Raw genomic sequence first — 12,492 nt, forward strand, 5'->3', positions numbered from 1 at the left:
TATGTCCATCTTCACCCACTCACTCCTCAGGTCAGGAGTTTGGTTACTCTAAGGCAGTGACAAAGTCTGATGCAGGCCACGGGGCTGAGCAGGATGGGGAGCAATTCATGGAGAAGACAGAGTTGGTCCCGGGAATGTGCAAGCAGCAGTGGGCCCAGGACAGGAGGGAAGGGGTCAGGGTGCGGAGCACAGCGTGGCCTCCAGCCCCACTTTCCCAGGGAAGTGAGTGGAGGCAGCGGCTGAAGGGAAAGGGAAGCGGGCGGCTGCGGCGGGTCGCTGGGCGGCGCTGCCCCGTTAAGATTGGAGATGAGAAACTGCAAGTGAAATGTCAGAGCCGTGGGCTGCGGGGCATGAGTCACCACACAGCGGCTTTCAGAGGCAGCCGGGCTCGAGCCGACGGGAGGCCCCGCCGTTGCCGCAGGTTTGAAGCCGTTACCAGAGGATGTGTTTTCATACATTTTATAAATCTCAGCAACACACACCAAACTTCAAGGAAAAGAAAATGACTTTTTGAATCTGCAGCCAAACACAGGAGGACCCAGCACGTAAACAAGAATTTATTTTCAGGACTGTGCCTTCGCTATAGATTAAAATTTAATAATTTAGTCCACGCAGACAGACGACACTGGAGGCTATGTGGGAGGGACAGCGGGCAGCGGGCCGGGCTCAGGACACTCAGGCCTGCGCGGAGACCAGCTTGCTCAGGCCGGAGAAGTAGGATCGCTCGCGCTCGCTCATCACCTCGAAGTGCAGCGGCCTCCTGCAGAAGTTGCACTCGGCCGAGGAATGTGGCTTCAGGTCCAGCCCCACGCGCTTCCACGTGGCCAGCAGACACTCTGTGAGCAGACAGTTAGGATTAGGAGGAATCTATACCCCAGAGAAAGGAAAAGAGCTCCATCCAAAAACTAGGACACGGATGTCCACAGCAGCGTTCTTTTCTTAAGAGTCAGAGAGTGGGACCTGAATGCCCATCAATTGACAGGCGAATGTGGTCCATCATTCAAGGAAGACGGCTTGGTAATAAAGAGAAACGGCCCTGACCGGTTTGGCTCAGTGGATAGAGCGTCGGCCTGCGGACTCAAGGGTCCCAGGTTCGATTCCCGTCAAGGGCATGTACCTCAGTTGCGGGCACATCCCCAGTGGGGGATGTGCAGGAGGCAGCTGATCGATGTTTCTCTCTCATCGATGTTTCTAACTCTCTATCCCTCTCCCTTCCTCTCTGTAAAAAATCAATAAAATATATTTTTAGAAGAGAAACGGAGCCTGACTCCGCTACGGCCTGGAAGGGCCCTGCAAACACTGTGAGGAAGCCAGGCCACGGACCCAGTGACTCCAGCACAGGAAGTCCAGACACAGGCAGTGGACGGGGTCACAGAGAAGGTGGGAGTGGCCGCTAGTGGCTGTGGGTTTCTCTCTGGGGTGGTGAACATTCTGGAATCAGACAGCGGTGACGGCGCACAGTACCCTCCGACCCTCAGTTTCACTTCCCAGTATGTTACCTGTGGTCAACCGTGGCCTGAGAATATTACACGGGAAATCCCAGAAATAAGCAATTCATACGTTTTAAACTGCACACCCTTCTGAGTAGCGTGTTGGAATCCTGACTCTTATCAGAGGGGTAGGTGTGGGGTGGCCAGGTGTGCAGCTGGCTCTGGGACCACACACCCTCAGGGAGGAGAGTGCGAAGCCAGACTCAGGAGCCAGAACAGGCCCCGCCTTTGAGGCCTCTCCCCTCCGGGACACCACCAACAAGGGGCAGTGGACCCCTTGGGGGACCAGCAGGCTCCCTCAGAGCTTCCGAAACGACTCTGCAGCCTCTGAGTGACTCAAACACCCAGTGTCATTCCGTTTGGGGCTACCTGAGCGCGCTGTGACTTGGTGCGCTCTGCGGGGGGCTGTCCGCACTCACCCAGGAAGTAGTCCATCATCTGGGGGGTGTGGTGCGGGGTGGGGGCGATCCGCAGCAGCTCCTCCCCCCGGGGCACCGTGGGGTAGTTGATGGCTTGCACGTAGATGTTGTGTCTGCTCATGAGCTCGTCACAGACCTCGGTGTTTTTAGCAGCATCTGCCACCTGTGTTGATGACAGGAGGTGAGGTCAGAGCAGATGGACTCCCTCTTAGTGGAGTGTCTAATGAGCCCGCACCGTGGGGCACAGGTTCGAGCAGCATGACCAGCAGGGAGGCAGTGCACCGCCCGACCCCACACAGACCCGCACCATGAGGGGTGCTCTCAGTGGTCTCCCAGGTGGGTGGGGCAGCGTCTACCACGGGTGTCGCCAGCTGGCCCACAGCAGATGTGCACACCTGGGGGGGAAGGCAGCGTGGGGCATGCCACTGCGTTAACTACACGACTCCCTGTGACACCAGCAGCGTTACTGAACAGGAAGCCACATGTCAAAGCTAGCGAGCTCTGGCTCCCGGGGTCAGGGCCAGTGCTCGGAGAAGGGACCACTGCTCTGTCCCGGCCGCCGCCGCCGCCCACCCAAGCTCAGGAGGCGAGAACCCAGCGTCTCAGCCCGGGGAGCACAGCCCCGCGGCCCACCCGCCGCCATTACCCGGACAGGGATGATGTGGCTGGGGCAGTGCACCACGGGCAGGCCGGCGTCCATGAGCATCTGCCGCAGCAGCTTGACGTTGCGCTGGTGCTGGCGGCGCAGCGCCCGCCCCTCGGCGCTCTTGAGGATGCGCACGGACTCCAGGGCCCCGGCCAGCAGCATGGGCGGCAGGGAGGTGGTGAAGATGAAGCCGGCCGCGTAGGAGCGCACGGTGTCGATCAAGGCGCTGGTGCTGGCGATGTACCCGCCCACGCAGCCGAAGGCCTTGCCTGCGAGGAGACGGAGACACAGGCTATCAGTCCACTAGGCAGCGGCCCCGGGTGCGCAGCAGGGCGCTGGAGCCGAGGACGCCTGCTTCTACCTCCTTCATTGGGCCTAAGACTGAAGGAGAGGACGTCCACCCACCTCCCAAAGGGAGGAACTGAGGAAACCGGGAAAGGTCCTGCCCACAGTCCGTGCCACCCTGGCGCCTGGTCCCAGGGCCTGAACCCCAGTGGCACCTGGTCCCAGGGCCCGCACAACACACTGCAGCCTGGCTCGCCGGCTCCCTGCCCTCCCCTGCGCGTGCGCTCTGGGACGACCTCTCCCTGTGAGCATCACCCTGAAGGTGGGACTGTCACCCAGCGAAGGCGTCATTGTTTTGGTGGGACCCGTATTATTTCCTACTTAAGTAAACACAAAGCTGACAATCAGCATTTATTTACCAGATAAACATGAAAACTCAGAACCGTGGGGGTGGGGTGATCTGGGGCCAGCCTCATCTTTCATCCCCTAAGTCCCTTTATGTAACCTGTTCTCAGGTTTCAGGATCCCCAGCTCCTCCCCTGAGCCACCATTCACTCTGCTCTGTAATTAACATTCTTGCTGGGACCCCCTGCAGGGCTGGGTGGCTTAAGCTCTTCCTGGGAAATGCTTTCCCATCTCTCAGCTGAAGGAAGAACTGCGGGTTAGGATGTGAACCAGGGCTTTCTCTGGGAGGGGGGCCCTGCTCGCCGGTCGGCCTGCCCAGGGTCTGCCTGGGTCGCCTGGGGTCCTTGCTCCTCCACGACTGCTACTTGGGCCTCCAAGTGCCTTACTAACTTGAAATCCTCAAATTTATGATTTACATTTCCATCTCTTCAGCGCCTCACCGGCAAAGAGAATGTCCACAGTAAATGCTTCCACACGGTTCCTTTACCTTCTCCACAGAACCAGAGGGAGGGGCTGTTCTCACTGTCCTACTGCAGACGCTGAGGCGCGGACGGCTAACTGCACCCGGGGTCACACTGCGAGTGAGCCCTGCACACAGGACTTACACCGAGTCTGGCCCCAGGAGACCCTGCCTCTCGAGGAGGAGGAGCTGTGAGGTGACTGGTCCCCCCACGTGGCAGGCATGTGGCACAGAGCTCAGCACCACGACACCGAACCTCTGGTCCTACAGCCGCTCGGACACCAGCACTGGAATTCTAGTTCTCTGACCCAGGGGACAGTCGGAGGCGCACAGTGCAGGCTGCGGACGGTGGCGAGAGCCATGGCTGTCTGGATGCGCTCAGACATTTCTGTTGTTCCGGCCGTGAGATTTACTTTGATCCTGGAAGCCAGGCCTCCAGCTCCGAGGGGTTCTGCTAGGCTGCGCCAGCCCCTCACTGAGAAAACAAAAACTCACCCCAAAAGTGGCCCAGGCTTCCTACGCTCCCCGCCTGGCCCCATCAGGCCAGCCCGCCGTGGACTCGCTGGGACAGTGGTGCTCAATGCAGACTGCAGGGCGCGCAGAGCACGTACCGAGTGTTCCAGAAATGATGTCCATCTTTGGCATAACTCCATCTCGGTCGCCAATCCCTCCGCCTTGGGCCCCGTACAGCCCCACCGCATGGACCTCGTCCACGAAGGTGATCGCCCCGAACTCGTGGGCCACGTCACACAGCTCTTCCAGCGGGCACACCGCGCCTGCGGGGACACAGACCACGCTGAGGGCTTGCGCCTCCGCCTTCTGTCCCGGTGAGTCAGCCGGGACTAACGACATGTCCCAGGTATTATCATTAACACTTCCCCGTCTCCAGGTGGACTTGGGGTCTTAGAGCCGAGTAAAAGCCAGAGTAGGAACTCTACCTTTACCCAAATCTATCCAATGTCCACCAATCACAAACCCTAGCAGACAGGTCAAAGGAAAGAAATTACAAAGCCAAAATAAAGACACTTTTAAAGAGTTCAAAAAAAAGACAAGAAGGAAGAGTTCAAGCCAGTCCTTCAGTTCAGGTTGCAGACTGGCCCTGCGCAGACTCACCGTCCATGGAGTGGACGGTTTCGAACGCCACGATCTTGGGGACCTGGGGGTCGGACCTCTGCAGCAGCTCCCTGAGGTGACCGACGTCATTGTGGCGGAAGACGTACTTGGGCACCCGGCTGTTCCGAATCCCTTGGATCATGGAGGCGTGGTTCCCAGAATCAGAGTAAATCTCACAGCCTGACACAGACAAAAAATGTTTATTTATTGCCATCTGCACCGAAGACAAGTTACTTCCTAGTCAGTCAGGGACAACCGACTGCACAGAAAACGCTGCTTCCGCCCCGGAGGAGAAAGCCACTGCGAGCCTGTTTCTTCCTGCAAAATTCCTGACTAGGGCTTCTCCTTCGAGAAGGCCCACAGGTGCAGGTCGCCCGCAGCAGGCGATTAACCTGCTTTTAAATCTGGCTGCCTCACTCCAAACTCAGTCAAGAGAGAGCTACAAACAATTAGAATCTCCCACGGGATTTCCGTAGAACACAAAGCGCATCTGGAGCAATGAGCTTACGGACAAGCCCTTGCAATCTGACCCTTCGCTGGGGTCACGTTCCGCTGGAACTTAGAATGCGAGCCAGCACTCACGCCCATATCAAGAACAAATGCCCCAGGCACGCCACTCCTCGTAACTGGTGCTGTTAAGCCTCTTTGTTGTCAACATTCCTCTCACACTGAGCCCGCTGCCCGCAGGGGCCATGTTCCAAGACCCCCGGGGGAGCCGGAACCGCCGGCAGGACTGAGCCGCACAGTCCTGCTTCTCCTGGACGTACACACCTCCGCTCGAGTTTAATCCACACACTGAGCAATCTCAGGGGCAGAATTCTTCTTACAGACCTTAGCCACCTCACCATACAACTTTTATTCTTAAGAACTTTCCCCTCGTCACTTAAGGGAGCACTCCCCGGCCGCTCTGGGCACGTCCGCATCGCCAGCAGCGCCCCTGCGCTTCGGGGCCGTTATTAGTAGGTAAGGGAGACTTCAACACAAAACCACCTATCATGACAGCGAATCTGATGACCGAGACGCCGCCGCTCAGTGACTAGCTGCGGGGAGCGGTGCAGCGGAAGACCTGGCCAGAGGGATGAGTCAGGGCCCAGGTGGGACGGAGCAGGACTCCGGAGATTGCATCACACAACTCAGAGTTACACCCAGTGGAAAACCTGTGAATCACTTGTTTCTGGAACTTTCCATGTAATAGTTTTGGACTGCAGCTGACCACGGGAAACGGAAACCACAGAAAGCAGGGACCGGGGCTCCCCTACCGGGCATCATCTTAGCCAGGGTGAAGAGGGTCGAGTCGTTGGCCACGAAGCAGGAAGAAAACAAGAGGGCCGCGTCTTTCCCGTGGAGGTCGGCCAGTTCCTGCTCCAGGTCCACGTGGAACTTGCTGGTTCCAGAGATGTTCCTCGTGCCCCCGGCGCCGGCACCATGCTGCTTCAAGGTGTCCCTTCAAAAGCAGGCGGACAGCACATAAGCCCCTGCCTGTGAACACGACGCGACCGGTCCCCTCCGGGCCTAGGAGACAAACTCCTGTTCTGGGAACCCTCGCTGGGAACCTGGGCCCAGAACTCTCTACCAGCGTCGTCTCTAGATGCGGAGGGAGAAGGTCCCAGAGGTGAGGCTGCCTCCTGGGGTCACAGCGTTCGTCTAACTGTCCCCTGAGCATCAGGCTGCAGAGGGGCCCTGGCCGTGGCTCCCTCAGCCTCTGCAGACCAGCCGCACGACGTCAGGACGGACCGTCACTAACCTCAGAGGGGCTCCCGGCAGCGAGCAGCTCTCCCTGGGCCACTGGCCACGGCAACCCTCCCGAAGGACCCGAGTGAGATCGACGCCTTTTTTTTTGTTTGTTTGTTTTTAATATATTTTATTGATTTTTTTACAGAGAGGAAGGGAGAGGGATAGAGAGTTAGAAACATCAATGAGAGAGAAACATCGATCAGCTGCCTCCTGCACACCCTATTGGGGATGTGCCCGCAACCAAGGTACATGCCCTTGACCGGAACCGAACCCGGGACCCTTGAGTCCGCAGGCTGATGCTCTATCCACTGAGCCAAACCGGTCAGGGCCAACGCCTTTTGAATGTCTTTCTGAAGTGGCAGGAAGTGGACACAGGTGTACGCCAAACCCATAAACTTGAACTTCACACACCAAGGGGCCCCAACAACTGCCTGCACGTCAGGTTTAAGAGTCCCCCGTAGCCATTTAAAGGCTAAGGACAGCCCTAACCAGTTTGGCTCAGTGGATAGAGCGTCAGCCTGCGGACTGAAGGGTCCCGGGTTCGATTCCGGTCTAGGGCATGTACCTTGGTTGCAGGCACATCCCCAGTGGGGGGTGTGCAGGAGGCAGCTGGTCGATGTTTCTCTCTCATCGATGTTTCTAACTCTCTTTCCCTCTCTCTTCCTCTCTGTAAAAAATCAATAAAATATATTTTAAAAAATAAATAAATAAAGGCTAAGGACAGTCCTTCGCTGTGGACTTCACTTTCAGCTGCGGCCCCGCCCCCACAGGAGAGCCAGTCCCCATAAATCATCAGCGTCCTACCGAACGCCGCCCGCGGGACCGGACGCCCAGAGCTACTCACATGACCGCCCCGCACACCCGGGGGTGGCGGCTCATGCCCAGGTAGTCGTTGCTGCACCAGACCGACACCTGCTTCTTGCTGACGGAGTCCGAGTAGTCGTCCGCCATGGGGAAGAGCTGTGCCCTCCGGTTCACGGTTTTGAAAACACGATAGGTGTGGTCGTTTTTTTTCTCATCGATTTTCTTCTCAAAGAAACGATCGTACTGGAAAGTGGAAACAGCTAAAGACCCAACGAGAGACAGCAGAGCCTGGTGGTTAGGAAGCACATCTGGGCTTGGCTGGAAGACCCGTGTTCCCATCCGGCTCAGCCACTAAGGGGGGTGCTGGGCAAATGAGTGATGTGTTCATATGGGCCAGTGATGCACATTCTTGTCTGGAGACTGTGCCTGGCCAGTGCTTGCCACTGTGCCAGTGTGGATGCAGGTGCTGAGAGAAGGCAGGTGCCAGCAGGGCTTGTACTCACTATGGCATCAAGCAGGGACACGGCTGTAGTCCCCACCTCACGTGCGATATGGGGTTGAGTGTGATACGTGCTTAAGTTCTAAACTCTCCTGCATCAGGCAAGAGCGTGAGACTTACACTTCGGCAAGTTATCCTGGAGCAGGTGGGACACCCTTTCCGGCCTTTGCTTTCGCATCATGTCCTGGAAGTTCTTCAGCAAACCACTCGGCTCCCCTCCATGCGTCTTCATGCTGATCACACTGGGGTTCACTGAGGCCTGGGCAACCTCTGTAACGAAAGCAACAGAGGCAAAGGGGACCCCCACTGAATTCCGAGTCACAATTCCTTCCGGACACGTTGTCTCCCACGGCTGGCAAAGCCCATGGTGATAGCAGTTAGCTGTAACGGGGGTGTGAAGCTTCGCTCCCCCTTGGCTACTGATTGGCTAGAGTCAGAGCCACTAGCCAGCCTCAGCGAATGTTTGAGGCCAAGGCTCTCTAGCTGGCTGACAGGTCTTCCCCAGCCACCACACCCCCAACCCTACTCTCAGTTTTCACTGCAGAAAACAATTCCAGCCAAGGGCAGCATTTCTGCTGGGGACATTTTTTGGGGACCGTGGGTGCTCCATGGAGAAGCCACACTGGGATGAAGGTTGCCACTCACTAACCATCGGCGAGACACACAGCGTGGGAGTCCCAAGACCATCACGTCCTGCAGTGACACTGTTTTCACCTTTCATCCCCTCAGACGAGGGGGAGACACTAAGGGGAGTGGGAACAGCCATGCCTGCCGGGTGTGCTCAGAAACCAGGCAGTTCCTGTAAGAGCTGGACAACCCAACCCGACAGAAAACCCCACGTTGCGCAATGCACCCCTCTTTCCATAGCTTCCTCCTGGGCTCTGCAGGGGAAGGTGTTTACACAAGTTCTCCCAACGGCAGCTTGTAAAGGAACCCGAGGGTCCGAGAGAGCCATGCGGCATCTCCCGCTTCCCGGGCTCGGGGCGCGCGCGCGGGGTTACCTGTCCTCACGGCGTGCATCTCCTGCACGTCCTCCTGCAGCTCCAGGCTGGCCTTGCGGAACACGCTGCTGCCCTGCTGGCTCATCTGGGCTGCCAGGAAGGGGCATTTGCTTGCAGCGCCCTGGCTCAGGGCGGGGGCCGGGTGTCCGGGGGGAAGCTGCGTGCCATCTCCAGCCGGCAGAGCCTCGGCCTTGGCAGTTTTGTCCTCTGTGGGGGGAACAGAAAAACTGAAGCCCCAGACTTGGTTGCACACCTCACAGAAAGCCTCCTGTTTCTCTCTCTTACGGCCCCAAACTTGGTACTTACTCTACCCACCACCATCCACACACAAATCTATAGTCAGCAGGATCTGCTGCTGTAGCAGCCGGCTCCTCTGCCTCACAGGAAACAGTTCCTCACACACGGTGTGTCCTGGTCTCAGACTGCCAGGGCTCTCGAGTTGGACTGTTTCTAGTAAATTCACCCCAAATAATTCAGCATGTTTCTTGAGGTCACACTCTCAAAGGTCACTGGAAGTGTTCATACAATTTCTGCTCTGCTAATATTTTCTTCAAAAAAGTATTTTTATTTATTGATTTCAGAGGAAAGGAGAGGGAGAGAGAGATAGAAACATCAATGATAAGAGAGAATCATTGATTGGCTGCCTCCTGCGTGCCCCCTACTGGGGATCAAGCCCGCAACCAGGACACATGCCCTGACCAGGAACTGAACCCTGACCTCCTGCCTGGTTCATAGATTGAGGCTCAACCACTGAGCCACGCTGGCCGGGCTTTGCTAATATTTTCTAAACAGATTCTTGACAAAGAAGCCTGCTGTTTCTTGACAGATGCACTGTTGGTTTCCTTAACCGTTTGAGTCCCAAGCAGCGCGATTGCGCTGCTGAGATTTTATGTCGAGAAAACATACGATTCGTTTGAGTCCCAGGGGGTATTGAAAAAACACTGTCGAAGAATCCCAAACAGCGCAACCGCGCTTTCTCTAAATGAGTACGAAAAGACCCAAACAGCGTGATAGCGCTTGTTTTATTTTATGTCGAGAAATACCAAGCAGCGCGATCGCATGCTTGGGACTCAAACGGTTAACAAAGGAAATCAGGTCATTACAGAGTAAGGTCATTAGGTTACTGCCTGCTAGAGCTCGTCACTGCTATGTCACAGGCACACACCTCATCTACTTTCTCATCACAGTTCACCGACGTCACACAATAGGCTCCTAGTTACAATGACTTCCCTCTTCCCTTGAGCAAATTCATTCACCTTTCTTCTAGAAAAGTCTTTCTTCATCATTCTGGAATATCCCTGTGAGTCACAGGCCAGCCTCTTACAACCTGAGTAATGTGTCACAATACACTTTTTATTAAAATCTTCTGTAAAGGAAAGTTTACAAAACTGCTTTGAAATTCGCTTCATTCATTACACAGAGTCAATGTAGGAAGTCTAGGAAAATGAAACGAGTTCTATCATTCAAAACATAACCTTTGTAGCCTGGCTGGCGTGGCTCAGCTGGTTAGAGCGTCACTAAAAGGTGCACTAAAAGGTGTAGGCGGCTCGATCCCAGTCAGGGCACACACCCAGGTTGCAGGTTTGATCCTTGGTCGGGGCATGTGTGGGAGGCAATCAATCGATGTCTCTCTCTCCCCCTCTCTCTCTTTCCCTCCCTTCCTTCATCTCTCTGAAGCCGATTTAAGAAATTGATTATTAAAAAAAAAAAGCAAGACTTAGCCATTGTAGGCATTTGGTTGTAATCTTTTTTCCCCCTATGCACAGGTTTAAAAAATGTTTTTCTCCTTCAGTAGATGCTCGTTTATTCTGCTCTTTTCACTACGAAGATCTGCCTAAGCTCGTAGTTTGTGAGCGTCATTTGTGATGGTTCAGGGGAGCCTATCAAGTGGACAAGCCACATGCCACTCGACCGTCCCCCCACTGCTAGGGACACAATGGCACGAGGGGGTTCTGACTGCTCAGAGAGACAAGGTCAAGAGGAAAAACAGCCCTGCAAAGGACAGAGTCCTTTCTGCTTAAAGAAACAGACGTGCCTCTCCCACACGTCCACCCCGAACTCCCGACAGAGCCTGGGAGGAAACTAGTCTCTAAGGTTAAGGGGCATCTGAAACGCTCACCCGCTCCTGGCACGGCCAGACCACACCTGAAGCACCTCTCATCTCTTTACGAAAAACAGAAACGTTTAAGTTGTGTACAAGATGAAGATACATGTGTTAAACAATCCTGCTTTAACACATTCTGCATGATTCCCCTGGCATGTGGTTCCTACAGCAACCCATAGGCAGAAAGGAGACCAGCGCGGGCCAGGGACTGGGGGGGAGGGCGGGGGGGCGGGGGAGGAGGCGGAGGGGGAGTTAGTGTTTAATGGGGACAGAGTTTCAGTTTTGCAAGATGGAAAGGGCTCTGGAGATGGTGGTGATTGCACAACAACAGGAATGTACTCAATGCCACGGAACTGGACATTTAAGGATGATTGATGATAAAATTTTAAACCTAAAAATAATCATTATTTTAAAAATAACCTAAAAAAGTATTGAGATGGTACATTTTGTAACGTACATTTTACCACAATAAAAAAAGAATATATAAAAGCAAATTAGGAAAAAAAATAACTTTAAAAGCCAAAAAAAGCTTCCCCTCAATTTTGCTTTGAACCTAAAACAGCTCTAAAAGTAGTCGAAAGAAAGAAAGAAAAGAAAAGATAGAAAAGAAAAGAAAAGAAAAGAGAAAAGAAAAGAAAAGAAAAGAAAAGAGAAGAGAAAAGAAAAGAAAAGGAAAGAAAAGAAAAGAAAAGAGAGAGAGAGAGAGAAGCCAAAGGGCCAATATTTAATGACGGGACGGCTGGGACAGAACATGCCCACTTTCCACCTCCACTGAAACGCCGGAGTCCTGCGACCAGACCCCAAAGTGACCGCTGGCCGCCGCTCCCCCTTTAGAGACGGAAAACCCCAAGCGCCCACCGGGGAGGCGGCGAGGGCGACACTGACGGGAGCTCACCCCTGCGAAGAACTGAGCCCCTCGGCTGGCGGGACCCCCACCCCCACTGTGGGCTGAACCCCACTGGTGGCTGAGGACACTCACTCTCGGGGGCCGGAGGGGTTTCCTTGACCTGCTGGCAGTGCGCTGCAGACGCCGACAGGGCCCGGGGGGCTGGCTGGGCCCCCACTTCCATCATCATCTTGGGGCAGTTTTGGGCGTAAAACAACAGAGACTTGCCGGCCTTCTGCAGAAAGGCCTGCGGCACCCGGGACAGGAAGGGGCAGCGGCGGACCACAGTCTCCATGTCGCGTCCGGGAGGTGCACTGATCCTGCAGGGAGTTGAGTGACACCGACACTTGTTAATAATCAGCGGACACAAACCCGGCAAGGTCACCGGGTTCCGGTGTCGCCTGTAATTCGCGCCAGGGGACTGGGGGTGCTAAGAAGTCCCACTCGACGATGTCCACGAACAGCAGGGATTCGGAACTCACGGCGGAGGGGCGGCCACCTCCACCCAGGTCCCCAAAAGCAGCCCAGGTCCCAGCTCCACCGAGAGGAGCGAACACTGACTCATGCCCCAGGGGTGGGACACGGAGTGGGACCCGGGGCCGAGTGTTGTTCAGTTTGGGAGGTCGGCGCTCCCGGAGGATGCAGA

At 55.5% G+C, this 12,492-nt stretch overlaps 1 protein-coding gene across 1 annotated transcript; it reads right to left on the reverse strand.

Moving 5' to 3' along the window:
- Positions 1-535: 535 nt before the first annotated feature.
- On the reverse strand, positions 536-12,396 carry LOC102435732 (5-aminolevulinate synthase, nonspecific, mitochondrial-like). The gene is made up of 10 exons (XM_006108907.3): positions 11,940-12,396; positions 8,857-9,063; positions 7,976-8,125; positions 7,397-7,616; positions 6,078-6,262; positions 4,819-4,998; positions 4,317-4,481; positions 2,556-2,824; positions 1,910-2,072; positions 536-836 (listed from the first exon to the last, which is right to left on the reverse strand). The coding sequence occupies exons 1-10, from the start codon at positions 12,139-12,141 to the stop codon at positions 676-678; spliced, it is 1,902 nt and encodes a 633-aa protein (XP_006108969.1). The 5' UTR covers positions 12,142-12,396; the 3' UTR covers positions 536-675.
- Positions 12,397-12,492: the final 96 nt, after the last annotated feature.

Source organism: Myotis lucifugus, unplaced genomic scaffold, assembly GCF_000147115.1.
Source record: "Myotis lucifugus unplaced genomic scaffold, Myoluc2.0 scaffold_4268, whole genome shotgun sequence".
Lineage (NCBI taxonomy): Eukaryota > Metazoa > Chordata > Mammalia > Chiroptera > Vespertilionidae > Myotis > Myotis lucifugus.